This window comes from Filicampus tigris, chromosome 1 (genome assembly GCF_054856515.1).
Source record: "Filicampus tigris isolate MCC_2025a chromosome 1, RoL_Ftig_1.0, whole genome shotgun sequence".
Lineage (NCBI taxonomy): Eukaryota > Metazoa > Chordata > Actinopteri > Syngnathiformes > Syngnathidae > Filicampus > Filicampus tigris.
In genome coordinates, this window is record NC_141217.1 from 2,260,607 (window position 1) to 2,273,467 (window position 12,861).

The window sequence follows — 12,861 nt, forward strand, 5'->3', positions numbered from 1 at the left end:
CATCATGAATGTATTTATATGAATATTATACCCTCCCATTTCTTTTCAAGAAAATGATCCACTCAGCAGTATTATCTGCCCTGGTGTGTAGCTTAGTTTAGTTTATCCATCCATTATCTACACCGCTTATCCTCACAAGGGTCACGGGGAGTGCTGGAGCCTATCCCAGCTGGTTTTGGGCAGTCGGAGGGGTACACCCCGAATTGGTTGCCAGCCAATCGCAGGGCACACAGAGGCAAACAAACATCCGCACTCACAGCCACACCCAGGGGCAATTTTAGAGTGTCCAATCCACTTTTTGGGATATGGGAGGAAACCCACGCAGGCATGGGGAGAACATGCAAACCGGGCCGGATTCGAACCCACAACCTCTGCACTGTGAGGCGGATGTGCTAACCAGTCAACCGCCATGCTGGCAAGTTTCGTTTCGTTTCGTTGATTAATTTAGTTTAGTTTAGGGCAGTACGGTAGTCTTTTTGTTGGCCCAAAATTTAATGACTGAAACAGGTGAGCTCTGGCTGGATACGTGTTGGTGTCAGCGCTGTCAGTTTCAAAAGTGACTCGAACAGAATCGATGGTGACTGTTTTAGATCATATTGACTGCGGGTTTTCTTCATCTTAAATAACATTTACAAAGAAATGTGAACTGTCGAAATCATCCAGACTACTTATCATGGAGGAGCGCTAAGAGCTAGCATGCTAGCCCTACGCTCGCAACTTGTTAGTAAATACTTCAGAGATGGGAGTATATAAGTCACTTATGCGCAAGTCACAAGCCGTAGCCTTCAGGTCTCTAGCAAGTCCCAAGTTACCGCAAAAAAATAAGCACGTCGAGTCAGCACCAAATTTCAAGCAAGTCAAGTCAAGTCATTACTTGGTTCAAGCAAGCTGTCGCAAGTCAATTCATACAATCTTGCTCAGTAACAACAAATATTGGAGTGAAACTTAAAAAAAAAAAAAAAACTAATCATAACGCTAACTAGTATATTTACACCTCAAAGGTAATAAACAACAACTGAGATTACGGTTGAATTTATTGCACTGAATTGTTTTTGAAAAGTTCAATTTAATTCCACTTTGTTTCTAACCAAACTATGACATTTAAAGTTTTTTCCCCACCATGAATGTGACCTATTACTGATACAACTCAATTGGAAAACAAATTGGAACCTTTTTGAGAAGGAAAGTAAAAGTTAACAACTGAATAATGTGGTTACAGGGGTTGGCGGATCGATCCAAATACCAATATTATCAATACTAAGCAAGTACTTGGATCGGATCGATACTATTGTCCTGATCGATACTTCTCTCCTCCACCAATTTCCTCAAAACTCTCTGAGTCGGAGAGTTACAACAACAGAAAAGGACAGTGCCAAGTGTGATTTGTGTAATAAAGTGCTCCGCTACTGTGATAACACCACGAATTTACACAAACATATGAAAAAAGCTCACCCTACAGAGAGCAACGAGCTGCAAGCGAAGTTGAGGGAGGGGGACGAGGAGGGAGATCCCCAAGCCAGAACACCCTCGCGGACACAGAGACAACGTACTCTGGCAGAGGCTTTTCAGTCAAAAAAATCAACAGTAGTTGTTTTCATGGAAGTATTTTATTTTTTATAGTGTTAAAGATTTTTACATTGTATTGTTTACTGTATTTGCACTTTCTGACTTGAATTTCAAAATATTGTACAATGGAAGGTATTATACATGTCAACTTGACATTGTTATGTATATATTTTTGTTATTTTAAATACACACACTCTTGACATTTGTTCTGAGACAGTTGTAGTAGAAGTATTTTTTTCTACTTTTAAAGGTTTTTACATTGTATTGTTTACACTTTTCGTTACATTGATGCTTTTTTTGGTTCGACTCTTGACTTTTGTTCTGAAACAGTCCTTGTATTCTATAGAAGTATTTTATTTTTTTATACTGTTAAAGTTTGCATTGTAGTTATTTAATAGAAAAAAATAGTATTATATATATGTATATATTAAAAAATAACTAATTTACAAACTCAAGGGGGATCATACTACCCATCGGTATCGATACTACCCTGCATTTACTTGGTATCGGGTCGATACCAAAATTCCCAGTATCACCCACCCCTAGTGGTTGCACAAGTGTGCATTCCCTCTCACAAGTAGGGAGGTGGCTGTACTGTATTTACAATTAAACTCATGCTAAATGGGAGTCAGCACACACCTGCCATCATTTCACAAGCCACTGTTTCAACCCAAATTCAAATAATGAGAGTGTTTTCTCTCCACAACCGACAGTTAGCAACTTGCCACTTTACTTCTTTTGCATTCAACAGTTGGCGTCTATGTTTGAGGTGCATAGGAGCTATTTGGAAGTGCAACTTCGCTTCACATCGTAGTCGGGGGTGCCATATAAGATCAGGACGGCTTTCGATTGTCAATAAGGACAGACACAGATGGGTAATTGGCAGGTCAGTCTCATTTACTGTACTTGGATTCTTGCTCGGGCATATATTGCTGCTTCTTAGCCAGCAAAGCTGGGCAACCCTCCATCCCCGGTTTCCATCCTACATATTCAATCGACCCACGTGGACCCTGTCGGTCGGAGTCAGCCAACCGGCGTCGAGAACGGACTTTACCGATACCGCGTCACATGCAGGTGCCGCACTCCTGACGCGGTCGGGTAAGGAAACAATAAAAAATAAAAGGGTGTGGTGTACCTTGGACCCACAGATGCAATGACGTGTGTCAAATAGTCTTTTTATTTCACCGATGACAACGCGCACTGTGTGTTTGTGTCAGTCGTTTTTGTTTGATATTTTTTCTTTGTTTGGCGGCGTGTGTGCTCGTGCGGCACTTACGTGTGACGTAAAGATTATGTAATCGACGCCCATTGGCAGTCACTGGTGAAGGATGGGCCGGGTCAACGTGGGTCGATTGAATATGCAGGATGGAAACCGGGGACGGAGGGTCGCTGCCCAGCTCAGTAAGGAAAGGAGCTATTGGCTGCCGTAAAAATCACTACAAGTTACTAAATAACGCCACCACCCAATTGGCATAATTATGGACACTTGATTGAAAGCTGATTTTGGTAACATGTTGTAATCAGCACCAGTATCAAGCCAGAAGACAAGCCATTCATTTTCAGCACTTTTCAATTTTTGTCATCTTTGTTTGACTGCCGCCGGTCATGTCTTAACTTTATTGCTCCAATGAACAGTTCATCTTGAGCCTGTTCAATCTCATTTACTCTTCTGTCCGTCTTTTTGTGATAGTTTCTGGGGTTTCTTTAATACAATTTAAAACAAGAATAACTCACTATTTGATCAATAAACTATTTTGCATACTATATATATTTTAATTTGATTTGATTTTACCTCATCTACAAATGACCTAGTCAATTTTAAAACAAAATGTGGCCCAAAATGTCTATAATCATTAGCATCTTAAAAAAAAATTAATAGCACCCCCGTTACTATTGGGGGCGAGGGAGATGGGGGGTGTTCACATATGCACATACAGTCGTGGGTGCAAGACAGTCTCCAATTGCCCACGTCACAATTGCACACTATACATCATCCGCAAGGGGAGATCGTGCAGTTTACCTGTATAAATACCCAAGCCAATGTCATGCACGGACCAGCGAGTTTATTTCTGCTTCCGCAATGATTAGGATTTTAATGCAAATGAGGAATGGCGCAAAGATTGGCAGCACCCGGAATTTCGTCCCCTCAACAGTAAAAATTGTCAGATTTCTCTCATCTTCCATGAAAGCAGACTGATATCTTCGTGGTTGAATCAACATAAAACATTTGCAAAAATCTGCTTTTACTTTGTACATTGGTAAACAATTATCAACATTTGTGCTGATTTTCTGACATGTGACGGACCAAACCAAACTAAACGATAATTAATTTCTTACGATTTGAACTATTCATTGAACGATTCATCACTTTATTCTCAAAATAATCAACAGATTAATCGATAATTGAAATAATCTGGCCCTAAATCACACATACAGGCATTCAAGGAGAGATGTCAGAGTAAAGCGGAACACAAAACAGGGCTGCACCTCTAAAGCTAGGTTTGCGTTGGGGGGCGTTGATACCATTCTCAAGGGCAGCTCAACAGTTGTCAAGAAGCAGACTAGCTTCTTACAACCAGCATAGGCATGTAAAGGTAAAGAACCACGACATGCTTTGTTGTTTTGTTTCTTGGATATGTGGGCAGAGCAAGTCTCCAGTGAAAGCAGTTCCTGGGTTGGGGTCCACTGGTCCAGATGTTTGCTGAAATGTTTGACGTGGTCTCTAAGGAGGCGTCAGCTTCCACAGCCATGACATCATCATCTTCATCAGGCTCACATGAGCACTTGATGTGAACGCCTAGTTTGACACTTTAGAATAGAGAATAGTTCTCAACAGAGGAGGCATCAAGGAAAAGTGACGCAAACATTCATTTTTTTATTTGAACATTTCACGTGTGTCTGCTGTTAACGTTGTGATGTGTATCTTCTATGGCTGCAGACCCCTAAACACAACACACCACACCTCCGTATACAGTCACACACATGCACACACGCACACACACGCACAGCATGTCAAAGCATGTGAGAACGAATTGTCCTGTAGCAAGGACCCAAGCATTGGAAGCCATTAACACACACACACATACACATAATCATCTGTTAGCCATTAGCAACTAGTCAATGACAACAAGATCACAAGGGCGAGGCTCACACATCACTGCATAGTCTTCTCATGATGTGTGTGCGTGCGTGTGTTTTGTGTGTATGCATGCGTCCGTGTGTGTTTTCAGCATTCTCACATTGTGACTAAAGGGGAATTCCATCCAAGGTTAGCATGCTTGCTGCTCAACACACATACATGGACACGCACTCGCACTTTCACACACAATGCGATGTAGCAACGTGTGAATAGAATAAATCACTGCACATGTGTGTTTATGTTGGTAACTCCACCCTACAGGCTTAGGAACATTTAGAACTTTCAGGATGTGATTCAATAACATCTTGTTGTGGTTCTTCTTCGCTTTTTTACTTCATCACGTTAACACTCACACATCCGCGTGCGTATTTGTGTGTGTGATTTCTCTTCTTTGTTGACTTGATTCCTTGAACTTTAATCATATTGATTACCAGAGCTGGGAAGTCCGTCCCTGGGCCGGATGCCCATTTTTGGGGCGGGGGGCGGCTGACAAATTTTTAAAAAATGGCTGGACTAAGCACGTTGCTGTCTCACATCTCTTCTTACACAAACAACTGCCACATTGATTCACATGACTGACGCATTGTGTTGTTGGTGACAGGTCTGCAACAAATGCCACGCACACATCAGGATTTGTTGCTGCTGTGATCGGTGCATTATCACATCACATTTTGTGATGACATACTGTTTCCCACACGTAGAGGATGCCCCACGCAGCTTGTTGCTGCTGCAAAGCAACTAGTTTAGCAGCGTTGTGTGTGGAAATAATTTACTCACCCACGTTCCCCTTTATCCGCCACCTTCCACATCGTTTTCGCAATAAAATTAAATGCATCGTCTAGTCATCTCGGTCCCTTTATGGCTGTCTTTTTGAAGCGACGCCCCCTGACTTGTTTCAAAACAACTTGTGTCCACGAGTATATATATTATAATTATTATTTTTTGTTTTGTTTTGTTTATTTTTTATTTTTTTTTGGGAGTATATTTAAGCTGCGCGCAGCACTGACTCAAGGATGACGCAGCTACATCAAGGTGGAGTTCATGCACTTCTCTGGCGTTTTTCCTATTTCCGGAAATATGCCATAGCAAACCAGCTGTGTGTAGTGGTTTGCTGGTATGTTTTTATTTTGAAGGCCGGGAAGGAGGGGAAGTGTGGAAAATAAATAAGTACCTTGACTGCGACTTCTCGCTGTCTGTTGGACCTAAATAATTATACAATACGACAAATCCAACCCGGGGCGAGCAATGCAAGTAAGCACACGGAGTTGGCTACTGGCGCATTTGAAGCGTGTCCACAGCGGGTTCAAATTGTAAATTAGCCAGCTAATGATCTTTAAAAAGTCTCTGCCGCATTTCTCCCGCGGCGACGTCAATCATGGATTGGGCCATGAAGGGTACCCAAGTCAAGGGTGGAGGGTCGCGGGTAGACGGGCAAAAAAAAGTGCCCAGCTCTGTTGATTACTCACATAAAGAAACGCTACATTTATACTGCAGGGCATATTGCCAGATTCAGATTTTTTTCTAATGTACTTGTTCACTTTGGAAAAACCAATGTGACTTCTAATGTGAACGGACCGTGTTCGTGATGTGATATGCATGCGCACAAAGCACAAATTGGAATTGACCTGAAGTGTGAACATAGCCTAAGTTACAAGGCAGAAAAAAATTAACCAAGTCAAGAAACAAGACAAGAACCAAGTCCAAAACCAAGGACTAAATCACAAACCAAATTAAAATCCAAAACAGAATGACTGAACGTAGCCTCATAATAAATCTATGGACCCATTTCCAGTGTGACAAGAAAGATGACATAATTAGGATGCACGCACAGTTGGCGCAGAAACAATGGTGCAGTTTGTTATGTACACAAGCCGACAACCTGTTAAGGATTGCAAAAATGACGCTAAAAGAAATAGCGTTACCAGAGGGAAAGCAACCTTCTGTTCCTTATGGGATTAGAGTGGGCGGGAGATGTTACAAATTGGCCGATGTCCAATGGACAGACATCAATTTGTATTGAGTGGATACACCTGTTTACACTAGAGAGACAACTGTGAGCCCTGCTGGTGAACTACATCCTCACAGCAAACTCTACTTGAATGGCAGGGTGAGTAATATCGCCAGCTAGTCTGTCAGTTTGATTTCTTGCTTATTGTATTATATAAAAGGGAACGATATGGATACTTTTAAGTTTATGATACTTTTAAGTTTATGAGGTGTTCTCAGATGCCCAGGGGAAAACGGCTAAGGTAAATGTCACAAACAATAATGCTAATGAATTCAGAGCTCAAGTTACATGGAGCTAGTGTGCACCGAAGCTCAGCTACCAGTTTCTAGCTCGCACTTGCCATTATTCCACAATTCCTGACTACTTACTCAACATTTCAAGACATAGAGGATAACTTAAACCAAAACTTAACCAAAGTTAAACCAATGAGCACTGCAAAGGCGGGCACTCCTGATTATATACTCGATCCAGTTTGTGCATTTAATAGCTTGCAGCCACGGGCGCCTCCAGTGTTTTTGAAATAGCCTGTTTCCTCCTGGAATTGAGAACAACTTTAATCGATTCGTACACCCTGACACACAACAGCAAGGCATGTTGAGATCGTTTGAAACTATACAAACAACTATTACAAAACTTGGGTTTGTGCGAAAGGTGGCTAAATGTTGGATATTTTGTGGCTCTGATGTACAGTTGATGGGAGGAGGAGGGAGGGATGATGGAGGAGGAAGAGGAGGATGCAATATGTGTGTGTGTGCGCGTGTGGGGAGGACTCTTGCGCGCTTAAAGCAGCTGTGGGGGAGATCAAGTCACACATCTGCACCTTGGAGACGACGGCACAGCACACACACACACAACGCACACACAAAGACACCTCTGGACGGACCCTCCTCCAACACTCCCAGGACTCTGTTTCCCAACATGCAAGTGCAGGGCACGTTAGAGCGGCAGAAGGTCAGGAAGGTGCCAGCGAGGAGGGGGCGCTTGTCCAATTTCTCCACCGCCTCAGGTACTCCTCTGTTGGCTTGGCTGCTGCTGGGCACGCTGCTGGCTCCCGGAGCCTGGAGCCTCCTCAGTGACGAGGAGGAAGAACTGCTGGTGGAGCTCCACAACTACTACAGAGGACAGGTGTCCCCGAGTGCCTCTGCCATGCTGCCACTGGTAAGCAGAAGGAAAATGCACACATTCATACACACCAAGGCAACTACTGAATATCTAATAATTACTCTCATGAAGGAAGGCTGCCTCACAATGATAAGGTTGGGATTTGAATCTGAGCTCTGGCCTTCCGATGTAGAGTTTGCATGTCCGCCCCGTACTTGGGTGGGTTTTCTCCAGGAAGTCCAGCTTCCGCCCACATCCCAAAAAATGGCTTCATAGGTTAATTGAATACTCTAAATCTGTCCTTAGTTTTGAATGTCAGTGTGAGTGCCTATATGTGCCCGATGATTGGCTGCCGTTTGTTGTTATTGAATGTTATTTTTAATAAAGTAGCATTCGTTTTTTGCTCGTGCAGACTATCGCCAGTTGGCGCCAGACGCTAAAATCACGGTTCAGTTTGGTTTCTTGAAACTTCGGTTCGGTATATTTTAGGTACAAAAAACTGAATTAAAAAAAAAAGGTTATTTTGAAAAGATGACACGTAAACAGTACATTTTTTAGAAAAAATAAATAAAAGTGAACCATTCGGGTTATATTACACCAGACTAAAAAATACACTAACAATAAAGATCTCTTAATTTTGTAAACTATTAAGACACTGAAATCTTTGAACACTCAGCCGCAACATCTTATGACACATCTAAGTATTCGAGTTAAAGACAAGTTGTCATTACAGTACATGTACACACTTTTTGTGGTGAAGAAAATACATAACAGTTACAATTACTGCTAACTATATTAAAACTCTTTTGAAATGAAAAACAAATACAGTAACTTTAAAAAGTTTTATGAAATTATATACACTTTTTAGGCATTGAAATCTTTGAATGTTCAACAGCATATGATGAATCTCGCTATTTGGGTTTTTGGCTAAAAGGACTGCTTTCTTCCTTGTGGAAGAAACATTCACAATTGGATGATGCCGTTTTCAGTGCGTTATTATGTTAGACGTGCTACCTGCACATAGACGCCGATCTCCATGTAGCAATGTCGACACACAACTTTGGGACTTATTCGCGTACCTTTTCCCATCGGCGATTTTAACAGGAAAGCCAAAATGTTCCCAAACAGGAGACCGCAGTGCACGGGGGGACCTTTGAGCTATGGCTTGTTTGCGTATGCCATAATAATGCCATTTATCTATGCATTTATAGTTCATCACGGCTTCTGGCTCCTCTTCTGTGCCCCCACTCTCCTACGCGTGAAACACTCATAGCATCCGTGTGAAAACTCGCCTACTCGCACGTAAGCCCGCGCTAAAGATAAAAAACTGATCGGAAACGGTACGCAAGTGGACCGAACCTAACATGCATTACCGAAATGTATTAATACACCCACGTAGACCGTGACACCCCAATATAGTCAATATAGATCATGATGTCGAGGAAGGAGTTTTTTAAGACGAAGCAAGTCTTTCATTTCTGTAGAAACACTTTGGATTTTGTTAGAAAGGAGATCGAACTGTCTTGCTACCAGACCCCGTAGACCAGCGGATATTTTTGAAAAAGAATATGCAAGGCATTGGCAAAATGAGAATGACAATATTTACTGTTACATAAAATTGTTCTTTGAACAGAACAATCGCAGCAGCAGGGTAATTTAATGTGAAAATATGCAAGTTTAATACTTGTGTATATATTTTTGTTCCACCAAAAGAGAAAGTTGAATATTGTTCCGATATATAAAGCACTTTATCAAAAGGATTTGTTCACATTGATATTTTAATGCACAAAAAGAACCACTTTAGTCTGATAATAAGAGAAGTTATTGTATAAAAAGATAACTAGCTTGTTCTGTTTCGCTTTGATCATAGTTGAAAAAAGGCATTCTGATTAATATTGCGTTTGTGGAACATGAGTTAAGCAGCAAAATCATCCGTTTTTTTTCTCAGGGGGTGACCATTTTGTCACTTACATCGACTGAAAATGACATCACAGTTGGTCAGGGCTCAGGTAACGACCAATCATGGCTCATCTTCAGAAAACAAGTGAGCTGTGATTGGTCTAACCACTGTCAGGCTGATTGGCGATGCGTCAACTTTTTAAGATGGAGGGCAAGTACTCCACTATGGAGCCTACCAGGGGACATCACAACATCAAGATTGGGCTATAACACAATACTTTGCAATATAATGCAACTATAATTGCAAAATTTCACAATAGTATTGCGTTATAATGAGATTTTCAGTTTCATTCATTCATTCATTATCCATACCGCTTATCCTCACAAGGGTCGCGGGCGCGCTGGAGCCTATCCCAGCTGTCTTTGGGCAGTAGGCGGGGGACACCCTGAATTGGTTGCCAGCCAATCGCAGGGCACACAGAGACAAACATCCGCACTCACAATCACACCTAGGGGCAATTTAGAGTGTCCAATCAACTTACCATGCATGTTTTTGGAATGTGGGAGGAAACCGGAGTACCCGGAGGAAACCCACGCAGGCACGGGGAGAACATCCAAACTCCACACAGGGTGGCCGAAGCCGGGATCAAACCCACGACCTCTGAACTGTGAGGCGGACGTGCTAACCAGTCGACCACCGTGCCGCCCAGATTTTCAGTTTTTATTGCAATATTTTGCAATAAAAATAATTAATGCAAAATAACTAAATGTTATTTTAGGAGGAGAACGAAAGCCTTCCATTTCCGGGTTATAGCTATAAGTATACGACAGGACTGACATGAGCATGAATGACGGTTTGGAGAGATTTTCACGCTCTAGAGATGTCCCAGACAAGGACATACTTTGCATGCAAAGGGATAAGGTATATATATACACATACACATATACACACAGGTACAGAGGAGAGAGGATGAGAAGTTTCTTTTAAAAAGGACAGAGTAAGCAAGGACGGAAGTAGGGTTTCATCCGTCCCTAACCGGGTCATGTACTGACGGACATGTTGTGTTGGGTTTTTAAAAAGAAAGGCCACTGTTTTCTTCTGCGTTACCATGAAGTCGCCTTGATTAACTGCCTGCACCAACAATGTAGAGTAAATTGTACTTACAAGCGTAGTCTGCCCTCTAGTGGTTCAAAACGTAATACCATTACACCACAGCATGCACATTTCGCTGACGACTGACAGACACACACCCAGCCTGTCTTGCGTGTTTAACGAAGGAAAATGTATGTAAGGGGAGTAGGAAAGAAGTGGACAGCAATTTCTGTTTTGTTAACCAACTGTAAGCATTTAATATATACCTTATCCTTCTATATATATATATATATATATATATATATATATATATATATATATATATATATATATATTCGTCGTGACCCTACGGCCATATTCATAAACATTGTCGGCCCCCGCCCCATTCCGCCCCCCGACCCCAAAAAATAAATAAATAAAAGCGTCCGTGATTGAGGTCGCTGCGGGAGAGACGCTAACGGCAGAGGCTTTTTAAGGATCATTTGCTGGCTAATTTACTATTCAAACCCGCTGTGGAAACGCTTCAAAATGCGCCACATAGTACTGTAGCGTCTCCCAATGCTACAGCGTCAGTCGTAGTTCAATGAACGCGTTTTTATTCATTCAACCGGCTACTGTGGGCCGTAGCCGACGCCAACACAAGTAGAACAACCATTCAATCCACCCAGTCACACACTCTCTCTCCTTCGTCCTCCGCTCCTCCTCTCTCGCCCGCACCCCCTCCAATCCAGCAAGCGGTGCGACGCATTCAACAGGCTCGGAAACAACACAACTTTGCAAAACACGAATTCAACCACAACAGCTCAAGATAGCTCAGTTGGTTACAGTACTTTACTACTTACCAAACTACACGTGCTTACTTCCATTGCGAGCCCCGGGGTTGTTTTTTTTCGTATTGTATAATTATTTGGGTCCAGACTGCCAGCAATGGCAGTCAACAAGTTACTTATTTATTTTCCACTTCCTCTCGTTCCCGGCGTTCAAAATAAAAGCTTACCAGCAAATCCCTATACACAGCAAGTTTGCTATGTCGTATTTGCGGAAGTAGTGAACGCCAGAAGAAGTGCATGAACTCCACCTTGATGTGCCAACGTCAGTTGAGTTGAGTCAGCAATATACTCGTGGACATAAGTTGTTTTGCATTTAATGCATTTAATTTTATCGCGAAAACGATCTGGAAGGTGTCGGCTAAGGGGGAACGTGGGTGAGTAGCTTGCTTCTGCTTACTTTGCAGCAACGAGCTGCCTGGTGCATCCGTCTCCGTGTGGGAAACTGTCATTGCAACATGTGAGACAGCAACGTGCGCTCAAAGCTTGTTTGTATTTCCTCATTGTCACGTCATGTAACCCGCGCCTCCCACCTGCAACTGGGGCATACCATTACAAAGAGGGGCCGGGGGGTGGCAATGCCACAATTCCTTTAACAGCTCGCGCCGACGCGGGAGTAGAAAGAAGCCTAAAAATAAGCCTTTCACTGAGTATGCTGAGGTGAATTTTGGCCACCTCGTGAGCACGTCACACGCACGAGGGCCGATAGCGGGCCAGACTAAAATACACCTCCGGCCATGCTTAGTTAAGCCATTTCTCGACCCTCTTTTGTACGCCGCGACTCTCCACCCTTGACCTGGGTACCCTTCCTGCCGCGACTCCCCGGCCATATTCGTAAACATTGTCGGCCCGCGCCCCGTTCCGACCTACGTCTCGCCCCGCCCCCCCTTCCAAAAAACGTACACGATGCCCCCGCGGGAGAGATGCTAACGGAAGAGGTTTATTTAAAGACAATTAGCTGGCTAACTTACTATTCAAACCCGCCACTTACTCACTCTTTACTTTACTTACTCTTTCAACTGAAAAGGACACAGTTGCTCAGGGCTCACTGACCAATCACAGCTCACCTGTTTTCTGGAACTGAGCCATGATTGGTCGTTATTTGAGCCCTCAGGGCATCTGTGATGTCATTTTCAGTCGACAGAAATGATAAAATGGCCGATCCCTGAGTTGGTCAAAAATTGATGGATTTTACAACTTAACTCATATTCCACAAACAAAATATCAA

The 12,861-nt window shown here is 42.7% G+C and overlaps 1 protein-coding gene across 1 annotated transcript in view; it reads left to right on the forward strand.

Annotated features, from left to right (window-relative positions):
- Nucleotides 1-6,776: 6,776 nt before the first annotated feature.
- The window catches only part of LOC147152465 (uncharacterized), a 28,240-nt gene continuing 22,155 nt past the window's right edge, over nucleotides 6,777-12,861 (forward strand). The window contains exons 1-2 of the mRNA XM_086051308.1: nucleotides 6,777-6,812; nucleotides 7,404-7,871. Coding sequence (XP_085907434.1) covers nucleotides 7,407-7,871 — 465 coding nt within the window. The 5' untranslated portion in view covers nucleotides 6,777-6,812; nucleotides 7,404-7,406. The remainder of the gene's footprint in view (nucleotides 6,813-7,403; nucleotides 7,872-12,861) is intronic.